General features: G+C 41.6%; 1 protein-coding gene across 1 annotated transcript; it reads right to left on the bottom strand.

Moving 5' to 3' along the window:
* Window positions 1-457: 457 nt before the first annotated feature.
* ap5s1 (adaptor related protein complex 5 subunit sigma 1) lies at window positions 458-9,499 on the bottom strand. Its single transcript, XM_082516175.1, has 3 exons — window positions 9,167-9,499; window positions 6,610-6,901; window positions 458-1,708 (listed from the first exon to the last, which is right to left on the bottom strand). The coding sequence occupies exons 1-3, from the start codon at window positions 9,346-9,348 to the stop codon at window positions 1,580-1,582; spliced, it is 603 nt and encodes a 200-aa protein (XP_082372301.1). The 5' UTR covers window positions 9,349-9,499; the 3' UTR covers window positions 458-1,579.
* Window positions 9,500-17,806: the final 8,307 nt, after the last annotated feature.

Raw genomic sequence — 17,806 nt, 5'->3', positions numbered from 1 at the left:
CTTTCTAAGGCAAGCTTTCTTGTCATCTCCGTGAGGACTCTTCAGTAATACTTCTTCTTGTCTTGTACTTGTCCTTTTTATTTTGCAATTATGTGGAAGTCTCCCTCAGTCCAGCATCCATCTTTTAACAAGTTCTTTCTCTATGAAGAGAGCTCCAAGTAAGATTTCCCCTCCAACGTCCTTCATGGCACACTGAAAGTCACAGTAACAGCTCCCTCTCCTGGTCATACCATGACATTACTTGTCACGATCAGTGTAAAGGTGTTTATGGTGGTTCTTTTTTTTCAGTAATTTTTGCTCAGCATATCAAATTCTCCTCTTGTGTGCTACATCTCATTTAAGGTGCAATCCCCAGCTCCTCGCTGATATCTTCTTTTTTTTTTTCTTTTTTTGGGTGGGGGAGATGTGCCGCATCCTTGATTGCAGACTACACAAGTATCAAAGCATACGCCTTGGGTAATACAAGAAATTAGTTTTATTTTTAATACAGGGGGGGGGGGGGAAAGAAGAAGATCAAAGCAATCAATGTTGGCATCCACACAATCTCCTCTCCACACACACAGACACACACCTAAAAACACAGCTCTGGTTTTGGTTGCCAGCACAAAAAGTGGGGTTTAAGAAGCTCTTAAGAGGCCAGAAGGAGGAGCAGGAGAGTCTGGCTCGATGTGAGGAGAGGCAGTCGGGGGGGAACAACAGATGTTCACAAGACACAGGAATACATTTTTTATTTGTTGAGTCAGGATGTTTGTGTTTGTAGGTCTACTTGTCATCATTTCCTCATGTTTTGTTCCATGTTCTGCATGCCAACATTTCTGCTTTCATTCATAATAGTTTATCCAAACGTCTCCTCACTTCCTGCCCCGTCCGTTGTCCTTAGCATCACTGGCATTGCGGCATTTCTGCTATAAATTGTCATAAAACAACTCAGATCTAGATCTTTTGTTCTTCCCTTTCTATTGTGCATTTCTTTAAGAGGATTTATACTGTGTTCTTGTTCTCCCAAAACATTCTTTTAAAACCCATTCGCTATCCCGATGAGTAGTAGGAAACGTAAGGTCTTATGAGGAGTTACTATAAGGCAATAACACTCCGAGATTTCATTTATACTCACTGAAATCTGAAAAAGCACAAAAAAGGGTCAAGTCTGGCTCCTCAAGGTCACACTGTGACATTTCGAGTATGGTGAATCAGATAAACAGCAGGCTTTAATGCTGACAAGTACGTCTTAACTGGCCTCTGCGACTGCACTCTTTAATCTGCCACATTTTTCTTTCCACTCTTCAATTTGACAAACAGGATTTGAAGTGAAGCCACCCACACAGTAAACAGCCAAGAGTGAGCTGCAAGTGGATGAGGCAGGTATTTACCACTCTGTGTGTTTACACATCATGCAATCTCTAACAACAGCAGCAGCAGCAGCAGCAGCTGGTAGTCCGCTCTTCGTCTTCCAGCGTGGAAATGTCACCGGAGGTGAATGACAGAGGGCTTGTTTGCTTGGAAGCCAGCAGATATAGCTAGAAGTAGCTGTAAATGATAGCCCGCCCTCCCTGAAAATGGCAACCGTGGCTGCTCGGCTTTATTTGGCCATATAAGCCGCTACTTCCTTTTCCAAACTCTGGGCAAAGCGGTGGTTGAGGAAGAGCAGCTGGCCGTGAGGAAGCAGGCGACTGAGCAGGACGTCGATCCGGTTGCTCTTCAGCAGGACCTGGAGAGAAAAATGCCACAAGTGATGACCCCGAGCAGGCTTCTCGATTAATCAAGAGATGCTTAAAAGCTGGTAATAAGAATGCGCGCTGCTGCAATCTAGTTTCATTACTGCTGAATTTTGCTTTATTGATATTTTTCATAGCACGTAATGAGAGGCTGCTCTTGCGAGTCTCGATACCAGTGTTCGACAATCATCTTTCTTTGGGGAGGTAAACTGTTTAAGTTAATGGATTGCAGTCTGATGATGCCTTAGGACGCATATAGACACAAACACTCGCTACAGTTTCTGAATACAAATGCACTTTACAGCAGCCGGAAGATGCATGAGTCACAGTGATCTACTGTATGTTTGTGGTAAAGAAAAGATGTTTATGCAATTATTCCTGTCAGAAAAAAAGAAAAATTGGAGAAATGAAATAAAACAATACATTTTATCAACAGCTGGTCAGTGACTCATGGCTTCACTAGGTTTGTACAAGTCAAAAGGCTCAAGAGGTCTTTAAAGTTTCACTGTTGAGAATAACTTCAAAGCTAATGACATGTCTCAGTGTTCTTCACACACTTCTCACTGAAGCAGCCATCAGAGATAACACTTCTTTAATCTATGAAAGCCTTAAACAGTATATAAAAGAAGGCATTAACAAATGTGATGTTGCACTTCAGCTTGTGACATCCCCATGTTTAGCATTTTAGCTGACACCAAGATTAGCCAGAAGCAACTATATTTCGATGAGAGCGCTAAGCTATCAGCAGGTTTATCGCACAGGCGCTAAAAGTAAGTGCTGTGAAACACACAAACACATAAAACACCATAACTTCATTCATCAAAACTGAGAGAAAGACTTCTTGCATGGTCTGTCAGCACAATCAGTGACACATGGCCCCATATTACTTGTCAGATAATTGAACTGATGACACTCAAAAAGGCATCAATACCAGAGTTCTCATTCAGTGACGTGAATTAACTGAGATGAAGCTCATGAAACTGCTGCTGGCTACAACCCCGCAGGCAGGCGTCCACTTCTCAATCAAAGGGACAATACTCCTGATAATACAAAGTTTAAACCCAATTTAAATGGGTTTAACATATGAAAATTCATACCGCACCAGACCATAGCCATTTACAAATTACAGTAACTGGAATTGGCAAGTTTGAACTATAGTAATATGGGCACTTATTATAACTCTGTCATATTTATGAAATCTAAACTGTATTTGTGAAAATAGATCCTGAATACTCCAGACCAGGGGTCCGTTCTTCGTACCTCGCTAAGTAAGTTAGCTGGATTTGATTGTTGACGATTTCGCGTGATCCTGGATCGTTCGGTTCCCCGAAGCTCATTCGGGACTTGCTGTCGTAGCAACAGAGCCGTAAGCGTAAACCTGCTCGGGAGCAGGTTTACTTTATGTAAACAGGATTAGATCGCGGCCACGCAGGTATGCCCGCGTCATTCATACGAAAGCAACAGCGATATTCCACCACTGTTTCACCATAAATAAATATTATCAATGTAACTAAAGATAATGCAGTACTTGATTCTTTTATTGATTTCACACAGATACATACAGGTCATATCCTAAAAAAGGGAAATGTACTATTAACATTCTATTACATGTATGTGATTATTACAGATGTAATTCATATTTTAGAGTAGTAATTGTAAATTACTTCGTGTAATCAAGATGAGAGACCACGGCTATAAAAGCGAAGGTGGATAAGGAGAGTTTTCAGAATTCAGCGTATATTGCGGGACAGACAGGATCCTTTAGCTCAGCGCGACAGTGTGCTCATTGAGAGATATCGATTTTCCCGTGAGGATATTATTTACTTAACCAACTTGTTGACGAGGGGGTGCAGGACCACCACTTGTCTTTTTTTGCTCTGCCCTTTTCTTGGTTGCTGTTATGAACAAACAAACAGATTATTTCAGGGTCTCTTTTCAAGAGACTAAAAGCAATATAAGTGATAAATATTACCATTCTGTAGAATATTCTTATATTTCACTTTTACTTGTTCCCATGTTCTAGTGGGTCCTGTTGTGGCTCTAATGTGAAAGGGGATATAATATAACATAATATAATATAATATAATATAATATAATATAATGTAATATAATATTGGATAATATAGTGTGATATAGGGCTGCTCAATTAATCGAATTTTAATCACGATTACGATCTGGGCTTTCAACGATCATTAAAAATGACTGAGCCGATTATTGGCCCCTCCCTCATTTATCCGCGACACCTTAAAGGCCGGTCTGTGAAAATATTGTCGGGCATAAACCGGTCCGTGGCGCAAAAAAGGGTGGAGACCGCTGATTAAGAGGACCCGAGGGAAGCTCGGAAAGCTAAGCAGAAGTTATTTGGAGAGTGACTGCCGTTGGTTGAAAAGAGTTAAAAAAAAAACTTCAGTGGTGTTGCACACTATTTTATATTATTTTTTTAAAGTCATTGTTAACCCTTTAAAGCCGGTCAGAGCAGCATGCTCCGTTTTGCGTAACTATTTTTAAACCCCTGTAGAATCTGAACCGTGTAAGCTAGCGCAATAATTTGTTTTGCATATGAAACCGGAGGAGTTGTACTTACATCTGATGCCATCAGCTTGTCAATCAATCAATCAATCAATCAATCTTTATTTATAAAGCACTTTTCATACAGAGAAAATGTAGCACAAAGTGCTTTACATAGTTAAAAGCAACCCACCCCACCCTCCAACTCACTCCCCACACTCTCAATACACATATATCCCCCCACCCACACACACATACACACACGCGCACACTTAAAGAGTAAAAATTGGGCTGGGCTCGCATGAGCCAAGTGAGGAAACACTATAACAGGGAGCCGTCTGCACCGGGAGCCGGTCACAGACCGCAGCCTCCAGGCTGGGCACACAGCAGGAGGGAGGCAAAGGAGCCCCCCAGCCAGGCTGAGAGGACCCCAGAGACCCAGCAGCCACGGTCAATAACAGCCCCGGTGCAGAGAGCGCCCTCCGAGGAAACACTGGAGATATGACGCAATACAATATATATAGGGTAAAATGATAAAATAAATAAGAACAGGATACAATATAAATATAAATAGAATAAGAAGATTAAAAAATGAATAAGAATAAAATCAAACAAATATTAGGTAAATCCTAAATTAATAATAGAATAACAGGATAGAATAAATAAGCATAAAATAAATAAACGCTAAGTAAAAGCTAAATTAAAAAGGTGGGTCTTGAGCCTGTTCTTAAAAACATGTACGTTCTCTGCGGCCCTGAGCTCCTCCGGCAGGCTGTTCCACAGACGAGGACCATACCACTGAAACGCTGCCTCTCCGTGAGTATGTGTCCTGACTTTAGGGACAATCAGTCCTCGGTCACGGTTTCGTTCCACATATAGCTTTGCAAAAACTGCATAAAAAGCGCTTGCAGCAACAAAAACATAATATTCCAGAAACACGCTTTGCCGTTCCTATCAGCTGTTCGTAACACTTCCCACAGTGAAATGATGCACATGCTGTTTTCTTTGCAAATTTGCATCATAGGATTGTTTTTTGTTTTTCCTGCAGTATATAAAAATTGCTGTATCTCCAAAATAAAACTATGAAGACACTCAAAATAAATTTCCTGTTGTTGTAAACTATTTTTTGCAACTTTATTGTATTTAAAGTTTTGAGGGATAAACCTCTTAAACTTCTCCAAGTAGAAATATATGTAAACAAAACAAAAGCGATTTTCAATTTTTTTTGTAGTTTATTGCACTTTTTTGCAATTTATGTAATTACTATGGACTTAATGCATACATATTATTAAAATATGGGCTATAACAGTTGTATTGATGTATAGCAACTTGAAATGCTCCCACAAATGGCACTACAGCATGTAAAAAAATAAATAAAAATAATATAAGCTCTGGTGGACTTGGTTCTATAGTAGGTCTTAAAGGGTTAAATAAATATCGTCAAATAATCGTGATCTCAATTTCAGTGAAAATAATCGTGATTATCATTTTTGCCATAATCGAGCAGCCCTAGTGTGATATGAAATTACTTACGAGTTTAATTTGTCAGCAACTTCCTGCCAGCCCTCTCTCCTTGCTTTTGCAGCCTTTGCAGTGTTCCCTTGAGTTCTGATTAAACTCCTGAAATCCCTCACTCAAGAGTTCTTGCTCTGCTGCCGAAAAATACTGAGCGCGCTCCTTCGACATTTTCGCCGACCAATCAGAGGGTTGCCGATCAATGTTTCTACTATGGATGCGTAGCCCCTTTTACGACACCCAGTGATCTCACATTACTTCATCCAGCTGTACTAATCGTCAACAGCAGGTGTGTTCGGAGAACCGGATTAGCGAGCTCACGGTTAGCGCGATGATTTGGTCTTGGATGTGTCATTTGATCTTGGATGTAGTAAGCGACGTACGAAGAACGGGCCCCAGGTCCAAATTAAACACACATCGAGTGCAACAGAGTGAGTATGCTCACTCTAGAAGAAGTCCAGCTCTCCTAGAGTAGCTACCTGCCTGCTGGAATCTCCTGTGTGGTCTTGAGACTGTGCTGTGAGACACGGCAAACCTTCATATTGAAACATATTGATGTGTCATCCTGAAGGAGTTGGAGTACCTGTGCAACCTCTGTAGGGTCCTGGTACCAGAAAACAATCAGAAAAGATGAGGCAGGAAAAAAATGTCAGGGGCCTCGACCTGTAAAACCTGTTTTGGGGGTTGTCTCATTTTTGCCCCTCTAGTGCACCTACTCTTAATTTCAAAGCAACTGAAACTTATTTACAACCTACTGCTACTTAGCTGACCAGCTCAGTATCCCAGAAACTTAACTGACTTGATGGTGTACGCTGATTAAAAAGTGTTCCTTTCATTTTTTTGAGCAGTAGAATGTGTGTCCACGGCTCACCTCGCTCCCTTGCCCCAGCATGTGCAGGTGCTCCAGGCAGTGGCGGGTCAGGTTGCGCAGTGTTCCCTCAGCCAGCAGCAGGTTCTCATGAGGCTCACAGACGAGCGTGAAGCCCAGACTCTGAACCCCCAGCCACAGAGCGCTCGTCTCCTCGGAGAACGGGTCTCCGGCTCTGAGCCGCACCACGCCGCAGTCGGCGTCCTGCAGAGCCAGATTCTCTTCGCCCGGCAACGTCTCCACTATCAGCCGACCCGAGGCTTCCCGGGACAGAGAGATAGCACTCCGGACTTGTCTGAGACACAAAAAGTGTTTTGCCATTAGTTAGGATGCTTTCATAGTCACAATAACTGTGGGACTCATTTTATTTTGAGCTATTTAACCAGTTTTACTGATAACATTAGAACAACCGTTGTCTTTGACAGTAGTAATCACTAGTTACAGGCTGGAACAGGAGAAAAACAAAACACACACACACACAATTAGGGATGGGTATCGAAAACCGGTTCTTGTTGAGAACCGGTTCCCACTGTTTCAATTCCTTGGAATCGTTTGCCATTTTTGCAAACGATTCCCTTATCGATTCCAGTCGCCCCGAATGACGTCACCACGTTGCGGAGCGTCATTTACCTGGCAGGAAACACGGCGCCTAAGCGGCTCAACCGCTCAAAAGTTTGATTATACTTCATGAGAACCGATGACAACAGGGCAACTTGCAAAGTAGATATTTCATTTAAGGGAGGAAACACTACGAATATGCAAAAGCATTTGCTCACAAAACACGCGATGACCTTAAATGAATGTCGTGTTTTTAATTCCACTCCGGACTCGTGACTCTCCCAGCAGCAGCGGTAACGTTTGCACGCCCTCTTCCGTTAATGCGGCAGGTAAATAATCAACTAACAGTGCATATTATGTTAGCATGATCTGCCTTATTACAAAACCTGCCATTACTGTACATGTAGGTGACCATGATGAGAGAGACAGAGTCTGGCACAGATGCTGGCAGTTCTCGCTGCAGTCTGCCGGCAGCGTCTCCTTTCAGGCAGGATAGACGAATCTCACCGAGCAGTGACTCAGTTTGTGGTCAAAGGCTTGCACCCGTTTGCCACAGCAGATGATTTTCAGTAAGTGAATGTGTTTAATTGTAGGCAGGGACATTACTGGATATTCTTGTGTAATTGCCACAGAACAATTTATGTTATACTTTGTTATTGCTACAGAAGAATATTTATTTTATTATTTTACATTTACAATTTTTTTTCCTGGGGACCCTGTGACACCCCATTGAAGAGCCGTAGGCTGGATCTCTGAAGCTCTCACTGTTGGGTTTGTAAGGCCATGTTACTCCTAAGTTTCTATCTTGTTCAAAGAGAAGATATAAAACAAAGTTCTAAGCTAATCGACCTTAGTGTTCTCCTTTTTAAAAAAGAATCGATAAGAGAATCGATAAAGAATCGAATCGTTAAACAGAATCGAAAATGGAATCGGAATCGTTAAAATCTTATCAATACCCATCCCTAAAACACACACACACACAATGATTCATGAGTCACTGAAAAAAAATATTATTGTCTGGCATTTTACATTGTGTGTTCCCATCAAAATAGCAGGATGCTTTATATGAGAAAACAGAGAGATGATTGATGGTGAAAGAACTGCTATTATGAGTTATCAACAAGAATAAATCCTAAAAATCACTAGAAATAAAGCCAGGGTGCTATTTTCAGTATTTTTTTAAATTACCTTCATACAATTAGCAGTAAAAAAAAAATTGCTCAAAAGCCAAAAATGGCTCTAGGTACTCTGGCAGGTAAATTCATTTTTTTAAAGCATTGAGACTGAGGCCATCTCGGTGTCTGGCAGACCATCTGTATAACAAGTAGTCCTGTGTTCTTGAGTCTAAACATAGCTCCTGTGCTCATCGCTGGATAGATCTTCATGACACTGCATGACGGATATGAATAGAGCATTCAAAGAGCCTTTTGAACAATACTGTATATGACAAACATCAACAGGCAATGCAGGGACACGAACAGACGCCACTCAACAGAATACACTGGCTGCATGTCTTTATCTGGACAGGTGTTAGTTCCAAAACATGAAAAGAAAACACACATCAGCTATCAGAGCTGACTGAGACATTTATTCAGGAGGAAACAAAAACATCTTTGCCCCCTGCAGTCTCTGCATGAACTGCTGAATCCTGTTGTAAACACGAGGGAATAGTGTAAATCAGATGCATCCACAAAGCGGAATCAGAAGACTACCACAACAGGTCCACTCTGTCTACCTGGTGGAAAATGAATGAAGCTCAAGTAATGGGACAGAGCCTTGGGCTGTCAAGTCGTTTCCACTATGTTAATGTAATGCAAAAACACAGAAAGGTGATTAACTGAATTTAATTATGTCTGCTGTCCTTATCTCTTCACTCCTACAGGCAAAATTACACAAAAAGGGCTTAATTAAAGTGTCCACTTCTGTCCCAATCTGTGGATGTCCAGAAAAAAAATGACTTCGAATAATGATTTATTTTTAACTGTTAACCACAAACACCCACCTGGCTACTGCGGTCACCCTCTCCTTCTGCAGAAGCCTTCTTTCCTCCGGGCTGAAGTCTCGGTGCCGCTCGGACAGGACTCCGTCATCTGGACCGAAAACCCGGGAGTACAGAACACGGCTCTCCCCGGCAGACAGAGCACTCACCGGGCACACGGTGTGGATGAGGAAACACCGAACCATGCTGTCGTACTAGGGGAGAAAAAGTTATCCAAACAGAGCTTTTTACTTTATTTCTTCTGAATCGTTGTTTACACTGCTGATTTTAAGCACTTCCGCATTGGTCAGCTGACCAGTCTCGTGCACTGTTGCTTTTCATAAATATAACCACCAGAGGTCGCTCGCAGTCAGCGACTCCCACATATGCTCCCAGCAGTGTTATTCAGAGCCATACAGTATCTTTGAAGACTGTTTGTTTGTTTGTTTACACTTACAAATGATTGTTTTTAAACGGCAGCATGGAGCTGTGTGGTGGCTGTGTGTAAAATCAGAATGGTTTAGCCAGAATAGCATTGCTTTAGCTGACAGTCTATAGTACACTGATCATAGACAATACGATCAATAATTCTGACCGTAACATTCTATTGAACAGGTCACATGTGAAATTAAACACTCCTGCTTTCAGCTCAACATACCTCACTAACTCAATAGTCTCTTTCTTCCTAGTACAGCTCTCAGGACTGAGGGACAGGAGAGGCTGCAGAGAGGCTGAGTGAGAACAGAGGGTTTCGGGGTCTCAGCAGATAAACAGAGGCAGCTGGTAATCCAACAGCTGCTGCTGGTCATGCTTCTTTACACTGAGAGGCCCTCCTCTGTGTGTGTGCATGCGTCTGTCTGTGTGTGTGTGAAGAAGAAAGAGAGCATTCACTCTTCTTTGTTAGCATTCACTCCACCATCCTGTTAACCTCTTCACCCTCAGCCCTGAACTTACTTGGTGTAACTGAAACACAGTGTAACAAGACCTGGGGATAGTTCTAGCTCTTCACAGGATTTTATTTTATTTTATTTTATTAAAAGAACTGCTGATTTTATGACATTCAGAACTCCGTATGTCATTATTACAACTCTAACAGCTGGAAGAGAGTAGCATCATGAGGCTGTTAGCAGTCTGGCTTTATTATTAGGTAATAGGGACTCATGTTAGTTCACCACGTTGGTCCAGAATGAAACATCTCAGTAGGTATTTTAGGGATTTCTAGGCTAGACTAAACTAGACTCCTTAGCATCAGGCAGGAAATCCTGGAAATCCTTATTTTGATCCAAAAGGCCACAGCAAACAAGTAACATAGGCAAGAAAGAAGGACTGTATTTCTCCCATATTAGCTTCTCTTCATTGGTTCCAGGTAAAATCTAGAATGTCATTTTAAAACCCTTTAAAAAGTCTCTTCTCACATGCAATTTGACATGACGATGAGACCCTGTCATATGTTACAGATCGTTTAGTGTCATATTATCCCAATAAAGCACCCTGCTCTCAGAGTGAAGGCTTACTTGCTGTTCCTAGAGTTTTCAAAAGTAGAATGGAGGGACAGCCTTCAGTTTTCAGGCCCCTCTTCTGTGGAAACAGCTTCCAGTTTGGATTTGGAAGACAGACACAATCTCTACTTTTAAGATTAGGTTTAAAACTTTCCTTTTTGCTAAAGCATATAGTTAGGGCTGGATCAGGTGACCCTGAATCCTCCCTTAGTTAAGCTACGATAAGTGTAGGCTGCTGGGGGATTCCCATGATGCATTGAGCCCTTCTTCTTGAGTCAGCTTTTCCACTCAAAGTGTGTTTATACACCTCTCTGCATTTAATCATTAGTTATTCTTCATCTCTGACTCTCTTCCACAGCATGTCTTCTATCCTGTCTTGCTCCCCTCTCTCCAGCCGGTTGTGGCAGATGGCCCCGCCCCTCTCTGAGTCTGGTTCTGTTGGAGGTTTCTTCCTGTGGAAGTTTCTCCTTCCAACTTTCGCCAAAGTGCTTGCGCATAGGGGTCATACGATTGTTGGGGTTGGTTGTATTATTTTAGGGTCTACCTTACAATATAAAGCGCCTTGAGCGACTGTTGCTCTGATTTGGCGTTGCATAAATAAAATTGAATTGAATTGAATACAACAACTTCTCGCTGCTTTCGATAGGTTCCACATTTTGGTGATTCATCTTCCTGAATTCAGTGGTACCCTGACTCTTCTTTTAGATATACAGTTTGGTTTAGTTACCTCAGTCAGGTTTAACCTGAAATTAAGCTGTCTTGTTTCATTATTTAGCTAGGACACTCATGTCACCTTTGTTTCTATTGCACATTTAAAACAACAGGAGTTCTATCCAGTTAAAGCAGATGTATTTATACTCCAGGTCTACAAAAACTCAAGTACCATAATTCACATAAAAACCACCAGTCAAATAGAAATGACTATATAAACAATGTCTAAGAAGACAAACAGCAGCTGACATAAATGAGCAGGAATAAAACATTCACAATGGACATGACAAAAACCACGAGGCCCCTCAAACTTAACTCAAAGGGAATACAAATAAAAGTAAGTCTTCAGATTTGATTTAAAAACAATCACCTGTTTGACAGGTTTTTATATGGGATGGCAAATTATTCCAGAGCCTGAGGGCTATAAAAACAAAGATGCGGTTGCTTTTAGGCTTTAGGCGAAAAGGGGACGCTGAGAGACGTTGCTGGAGGATGACCTCAGTGACCTCGAACCTGGAGGCAAAATTTGGGCTTAAAACATCCGTGAACTATTGTGGAGCTGATCCTCAGAGGGCTTTTAAAGTAAATAATAATATTTTAAAAACAACTCTATTTCACAGGTAGACAGTGCAACTGAGCTAAAAAAGGAGGGATGTGTTGTCAGGCAGTTAGAAGTCAAGCAGCAGAGTTGTAAACCAACTACAACTGAGAAAGACACTAATACAGGGAGTTACTGTAACCCCACACAAAAATTACTATCTTTTATTTTGTTTGAGATGTCTCCATATAAGCATACAATATTGTAGCTTAAAATGACAGTGTGTAAAAACTTACTACTAGATGTCTGTAGATTGCAGACTCCAGTCAACACACATGGGATGCTTACCATTTGTTCCAGAAGACAGACCATTAATCTGTAGTGAGTGTACTCAGGCATTAAAGTGACTCTGGACCAAATCTGCCCTGGAGTCTTTTTGCTATCTGGGCAGGCCACTGTTTGCCTCAACTGTCAATATGCAGATGAGAGGCGTCCACGTCTATTTACTTTTAGGAGGCTGTAAAACTTGAATACGAGTTGATGTGTCAGCGATGTTCACTTCTGTTCAATGGCACAGACACTATGATCTTTTTTTGAAGATATCCTGTTAGCTGTTAGCCACCAATAAACTCGGTTAGCCGCTGTTAACTGGTGTTAGAGAAAATTGGAACTTTGAAGTTAATATAACATTATTGGACTTTGGCACTTTGTAAATAAACTCATATGACGTGAGAATGTAATCAAACTGTTTATCAGAGGGAAAGTGTGATTTTTAGGAAACTCCATTAGCTTTCACAATGTTAGCTTATAAACAGCTGTTTGTAAGCTAGCCAGCCTTGAGCTGTCCAGATTCTCTTCTTCTCCACCTTTTGCAAGTCTCCAGACGCATACATAAGATGCGATTACGGTAGGTGGAACATGATGACCATCTTGGCCATTGCAGTCAAGATGGCGGAGCAACATAGTAGCTGCCACAAACCGGTGTTAACTCCTGTGTATTTTTAATGGATGAATTCAAAGTTATGACAATGCATACATTTGTTGGAACAATTACTGTACATTTATGAGAATAACATTCTTTGACTCTATTAAATAATTTTTTTTTAAAAAACAACTGTCTGTACTTTTAAGATGCGCATAAAAATTCCATGTTTAAAAGAACAGACATAAAAATGGGAAAATATGAAGATAGTTGTAGCACTTCTCAAATCACTGGTTAACATATGAATGTTGTGCAGGTGAAATTATGTTCCACTTACAGAAAAGACAGAAAAGAATTGAATGAATGTAACTTAATAACTAACTATTCTTTAGACCAGTGTGTCAAACGTAAGAACAAGCCTAACAAAGAGCTTAATCTGTACGACTGCGTGGCTGGTGCATTTCTCTATGATGACAGTGAAATGACTGAACATGGAAAAAATTAGTCAGAGCGTTGAAGACGCATTTATTTTCTCAAGACTTCATTAGCTTTTCGTCATCAATTTTTCTGAATGGGTGGTTCATCAAATGTGAACGTTTCCACAATATAAATCTTGAGACTAAAAGAAAAATGATCCAATACTTTTGCGTCCCACTTGAGATCAAGTGGCCCGTGAACTAAAACGATTCTGCTGCTTTAAACACTGACTACTTTGGATTCAGTTCAAGTCTGGTTTTGATTCATGCTCGGAAACCAAGAGAGAATTTTCAGCCTACTTTTATGGAGCTTGTCATCAAAATAGACATAGGAGAGCAATATTTCTGCAACACACACATAAGGTAATGATCTACACATGCACACATTGCTCCTCAGCAATAAAGTAAAGGGTGGAGATCACTGCAGGTAATAATTAGACAAAATCATTGAGAGCAGTCAGTGTGAAAGTGAAGGCAGATTATGTTGTCATTGTGAAATTTCAGCTTCAAACACCAGCTGTTTGACGAGGATCGCGTTTTCAGCGTGGAGGAAAACAAAAAAGCAAAAGCAGCGAGCGTGACTGAAGTGCAGAAACTTGTGTCGAGATCACCACAAAAAAAAGTCAGAACACGTTTCGGTGTTTTTCACCTATGAGTCACATTTCCTTGTGATGAAATAAAAACCAGCTGAATATGAAGAACAACAGGATGTGGGGGATGGCAAGGGCAATCAGCCAGTCATACGGACCAATAATGATGAAACCCGCCAATTTGAATTAAAGGAAGCTGAAGACAACATGCAGCGAGTGACATAAAGAACATTTTGTCTGCTGCGCAGGGTGAAATCTTCTTAAATTGTGTGTATGTGTGCGTGTGTGTGTGCAGAAAGCAGAACTGTGAGTGAGACATTAAGAAGTTTCTAATCCTCAAAAACTTTGACTTCACCTTAGAAAACCACAATCTCCACCCTTTCCTTGAAACCACACTGTTACGCTTCAGAATTTCACCACCCTTGTTGGCCCGTGCGACCCTTTGATTTGCAGGCTGGTTTGTCAGTTTACTGACAATGTCGGCAGTCGCACAGCAAACAGAGGTTTATGGGTGACACCCAGGCTGGAGGTTTGTTTGAGGGCACCTTTGATCGGCTTTGCAGAAAAGGAAAGACAGTCACAGGAAGGGTGGCGAGGTTTTAAGGGCAATTCTACAGAGCGCTGGCATGCTTTTTCATCTCATGTCAAGTCTTTACATATCTTCATCAGTCTTTGGCCATATTTGAATTAATTAAACTGATTTAACAGGAACATTGCTTCACACCATCAAGGGTCCACATTTAGTCATTTGACTAAATCCAAACCAAAGTAATGAAAGGTCATCAAACAGCATCCACCATCAGAGAGTCACACACTGTATACGCAAAGTATAGGTAGTGAGTCTGTGAAGTGAGTGCCTTAAACATGCATTCAGAATTTCCCTTTGTTGCAAAAAGAAGTCCAACAATCTAGCAAGCTGTGGGAAAGCAGCCCTGGGCTCGCTTGAGCCATGTCCCCAGGAGACACTTTCCTCAAAGTTTACAGACTCGATTGCTGTTTTCAAGTCTTCCTGAATGGAAAATGTTGTTTATTTTATTCTCTGTTGTGCCCAGAAGGTACCCTTTAGGGTATGTCTTTATAATATACACTGTTTTCACTATGGAAATATGGGATTCCTCCACTATACAGGGAGTGAGACCTCTATTGTGGGAGGGAAAAAAAGGAAAACATACACATAAGATATTGTTTCTGTTTATGTTGTATACAGTTTAGAGTTTACATTCATTCAACTCTTTTGAAAGCCGTCAGATAAACAAAGCACACCTTTGAGAACAAGCCACTCGGTAATGCAGCATTCATTCGTGGAAATCAGTTTAAGTGTCCCACTGTTGCTTTGCTGAATTCTTGAATCTCCTAATTGGATGAGTCTAATTGTAAAACCTGGCTCAGTTTACTTTTTGAGGACCTGCCAAGGACTCATCTACATTTTAAAAACGACTATTGAGGTGGAGAAGGGAAGCTTGTATTGAAAGGATCTCGCAAGTGTTGCATTATGTATGCCTCGTGTAAAGGTGTGAGGCCTCTCAAATCTAAGCAGCTGGCCTGGTAATTGCAAAAAAAAAAAGGTGAAAGATACCATAGACTCACGGACCAGTATGTGTAAAGACTGTGGAAGCTAAATAGTCGTTTATTAAGCTGTGTAGTGTTTGCTCTTTAGTGCTGCTGTCAGTAATTTTTTAGAGGATTTAGGAGAGACTTGAAGCAGCTTCAGTTGCACAATTCAACCAACAGACATTAGTTTCGGCAATTTGCCACTGGCTGTAAATAAGTTAGACTTCACTCACTGGAATGCAAACAAAGCCTTGCCCTTTCGTTCCCACAGCCACATGGACATTGGGAAACTGTCTGATTTCAAACTTTGGTGAGGTGCCAGCAGGCTTGTGCTTTTACAACCTCTCCTCCCTTCATGTCACGTGTTTTCAGCACGTGGTGACTGTGATATTTTCCCTCCACTCCTTGTCCTGTAACAGGACAGTTAACCTCATGTCAGGACACGTCAAGCTGCCAGGTACTGCCTTCACAGAGAGGAATGTGTTTGTATGCGTGGACACGTGCTGGAAAGGAGAGGCCACTCCCACGGCCAACTCGAGAGGGAAAATTTGAAAAAACAGGAAGCAGCCTGTGGAAAGAAATCCTTCACCGTGCACAGCAGGCATGCTAAACAAAACGGCAGACGGGCTATTCTTAGAGATCAAATGTGGAAAACTGGCTTTGGGTGAACTCAGGCTGAAAGCTGAAGGAAGTTTAGGTCCAGGATGTGTACAAATAATGTGTATATCCCGGAATATGAATAAAGTTTCTCTAAACTGGTCTATCAGTTCTTTCAGTTAGTTTTTGCCAGAAAGCAGTGAAAAAAAATTACAAAAACAAATGTTGTTTAGAGGCTCTAATGTGATTCGTGCAGCCATCAGAGAGCATTTCCTACATTATAAATCACTTTATTAATCAGAAACAAATCACTGTTCCGCTTGGAATGAAATTTCAATATCACAACTTGGTCAATATTAATATACAAAATCAGCATCTTTCTTTAATGTAGTTTTGTGTATTTAAGACTAAAGTTAATCCTGAGACGAGAAGAGGAAATAAGAATAGTGGCCCTGTTGACACATACAGTGGGGCAAAAAAGTATTTAGTCAGCCACCGATTGTGCAAGTTCCCCCACTTAAAATGATGACAGAGGTCAGTAATTTGCACCAGAGGTACACTTCAACTGTGAGAGACAGAATGTGAAAAAAAAATCCATGAATCCACATGGTAGGATTTGTAAAGAATTTATTCGTAAATTAGGGTGGAAAATAAGTATTTGGTCACCTCAAACAAGGAAAATCTCTGGCCCTCACAGACCTGTAATGTCTTCTGTAAGAAGCTTTTCTGTCCCCCACTCGTTACCTGTATGAATGGCACCTGTTTGAACTCATCATCTGTATAAAAGACACCTGTCCACAGCCTCAAACAGTCAGACTCCAAACGCCGCCATGGCCAAGACCAAAGAGCTTTCAAAGGACACCAGGAAAAGTATTGTAGACCTGCACCAGACTGGGAAGAGTGAATCTACAATAGGCAAGCAGCTTGGTGTGAAAAAATCAACTGTGGGAGCAATCATCAGAAAATGGAAGACATACAAGACCACTGATAATCTCCCTCGATCTGGGGCTCCACGCAAGATCTCATCCCGTGGGGTCAAAATGATCATGAGAACGGTGAGCAAAGATCCCAGAACCACACGGGGGGACCTGGTGAATGACCTGCAGAGAGCTGGGACCAAAGTAACAAAGGTCACCATCAGTAACACACTACAACGGCAGGGAATCAAATCCCGCAGTGCCAGACGTGTTCCGCTGCTGAAGCCAGTGCATGTCCAGGCCCGTCTGAAGTTTGCCAGAGAGCACATGGATGATACAGCAGAGGATTGGGAGAATGTCATGTGGTCAGATGAAACCAAAGGAGAAATTTTTGGTAAAAACTCAACTCGTCGTGTTTGGAGGAAGAAGAATACTGAGTTGCATCCCAAGAACACCATACCTACTGTGAAGCATGGGGGTGGAAACATCATGCTATGGGGCTGTTTTTCTGCCAAGGGGACAGGACGACTGATCCGTGTTAAGGACAGAATGAATGGGGCCATGTATCGTGAGATTTTGAGCCAAAACCTCCTTCCATCAGTGAGAACTTTGAAGATGAAACGAGGCTGGGTCTTCCAACATGACAATGATCCAAAACACACCGCCCGGGCAACAAAGGAGTGGCTCCGTAAGAAGCATTTGAAAGTCCTGGAGTGGCCTAGCCAGTCTCCAGACCTCAACCCCATAGAAAATCTGTGGCGGGAGTTGAAAGTCCGTGTTGCTCGGCGACAGCCCCAAAACATCACTGCTCTCGAGAAGATCTGCATGGAGGAATGGGCCAAAATACCAGCTACTGTGTGTGC

The sequence above is a fragment of the Aulonocara stuartgranti genome (assembly GCF_965226115.1).
Source record: "Aulonocara stuartgranti genome assembly, chromosome: 19".
Lineage (NCBI taxonomy): Eukaryota > Metazoa > Chordata > Actinopteri > Cichliformes > Cichlidae > Aulonocara > Aulonocara stuartgranti.
Note: the sequence above shows the minus strand (reverse complement) of the source record. Positions and strands in the feature narration are given on the sequence as shown.

Bases quoted from the DNA above. Each gene is read 5' to 3' on its own strand.
- ap5s1 (XM_082516175.1), bottom strand. From the start codon at position 9,348: ATGGTTCGGTGTTTCCTCATCCACACCGTGTGCCCGGTGAGTGCTCTG. The intron at 6,902-9,166 runs GTGGGTGTTTGT...TTTGTGTCTCAG, and splicing joins AGGGTGACCGCAGTAGCCAG to ACAAGTCCGGAGTGCTATCT. The intron at 1,709-6,609 runs GTGAGCCGTGGA...TTTTCTCTCCAG, and splicing joins TGCTGGGGCAAGGGAGCGAG to GTCCTGCTGAAGAGCAACCG.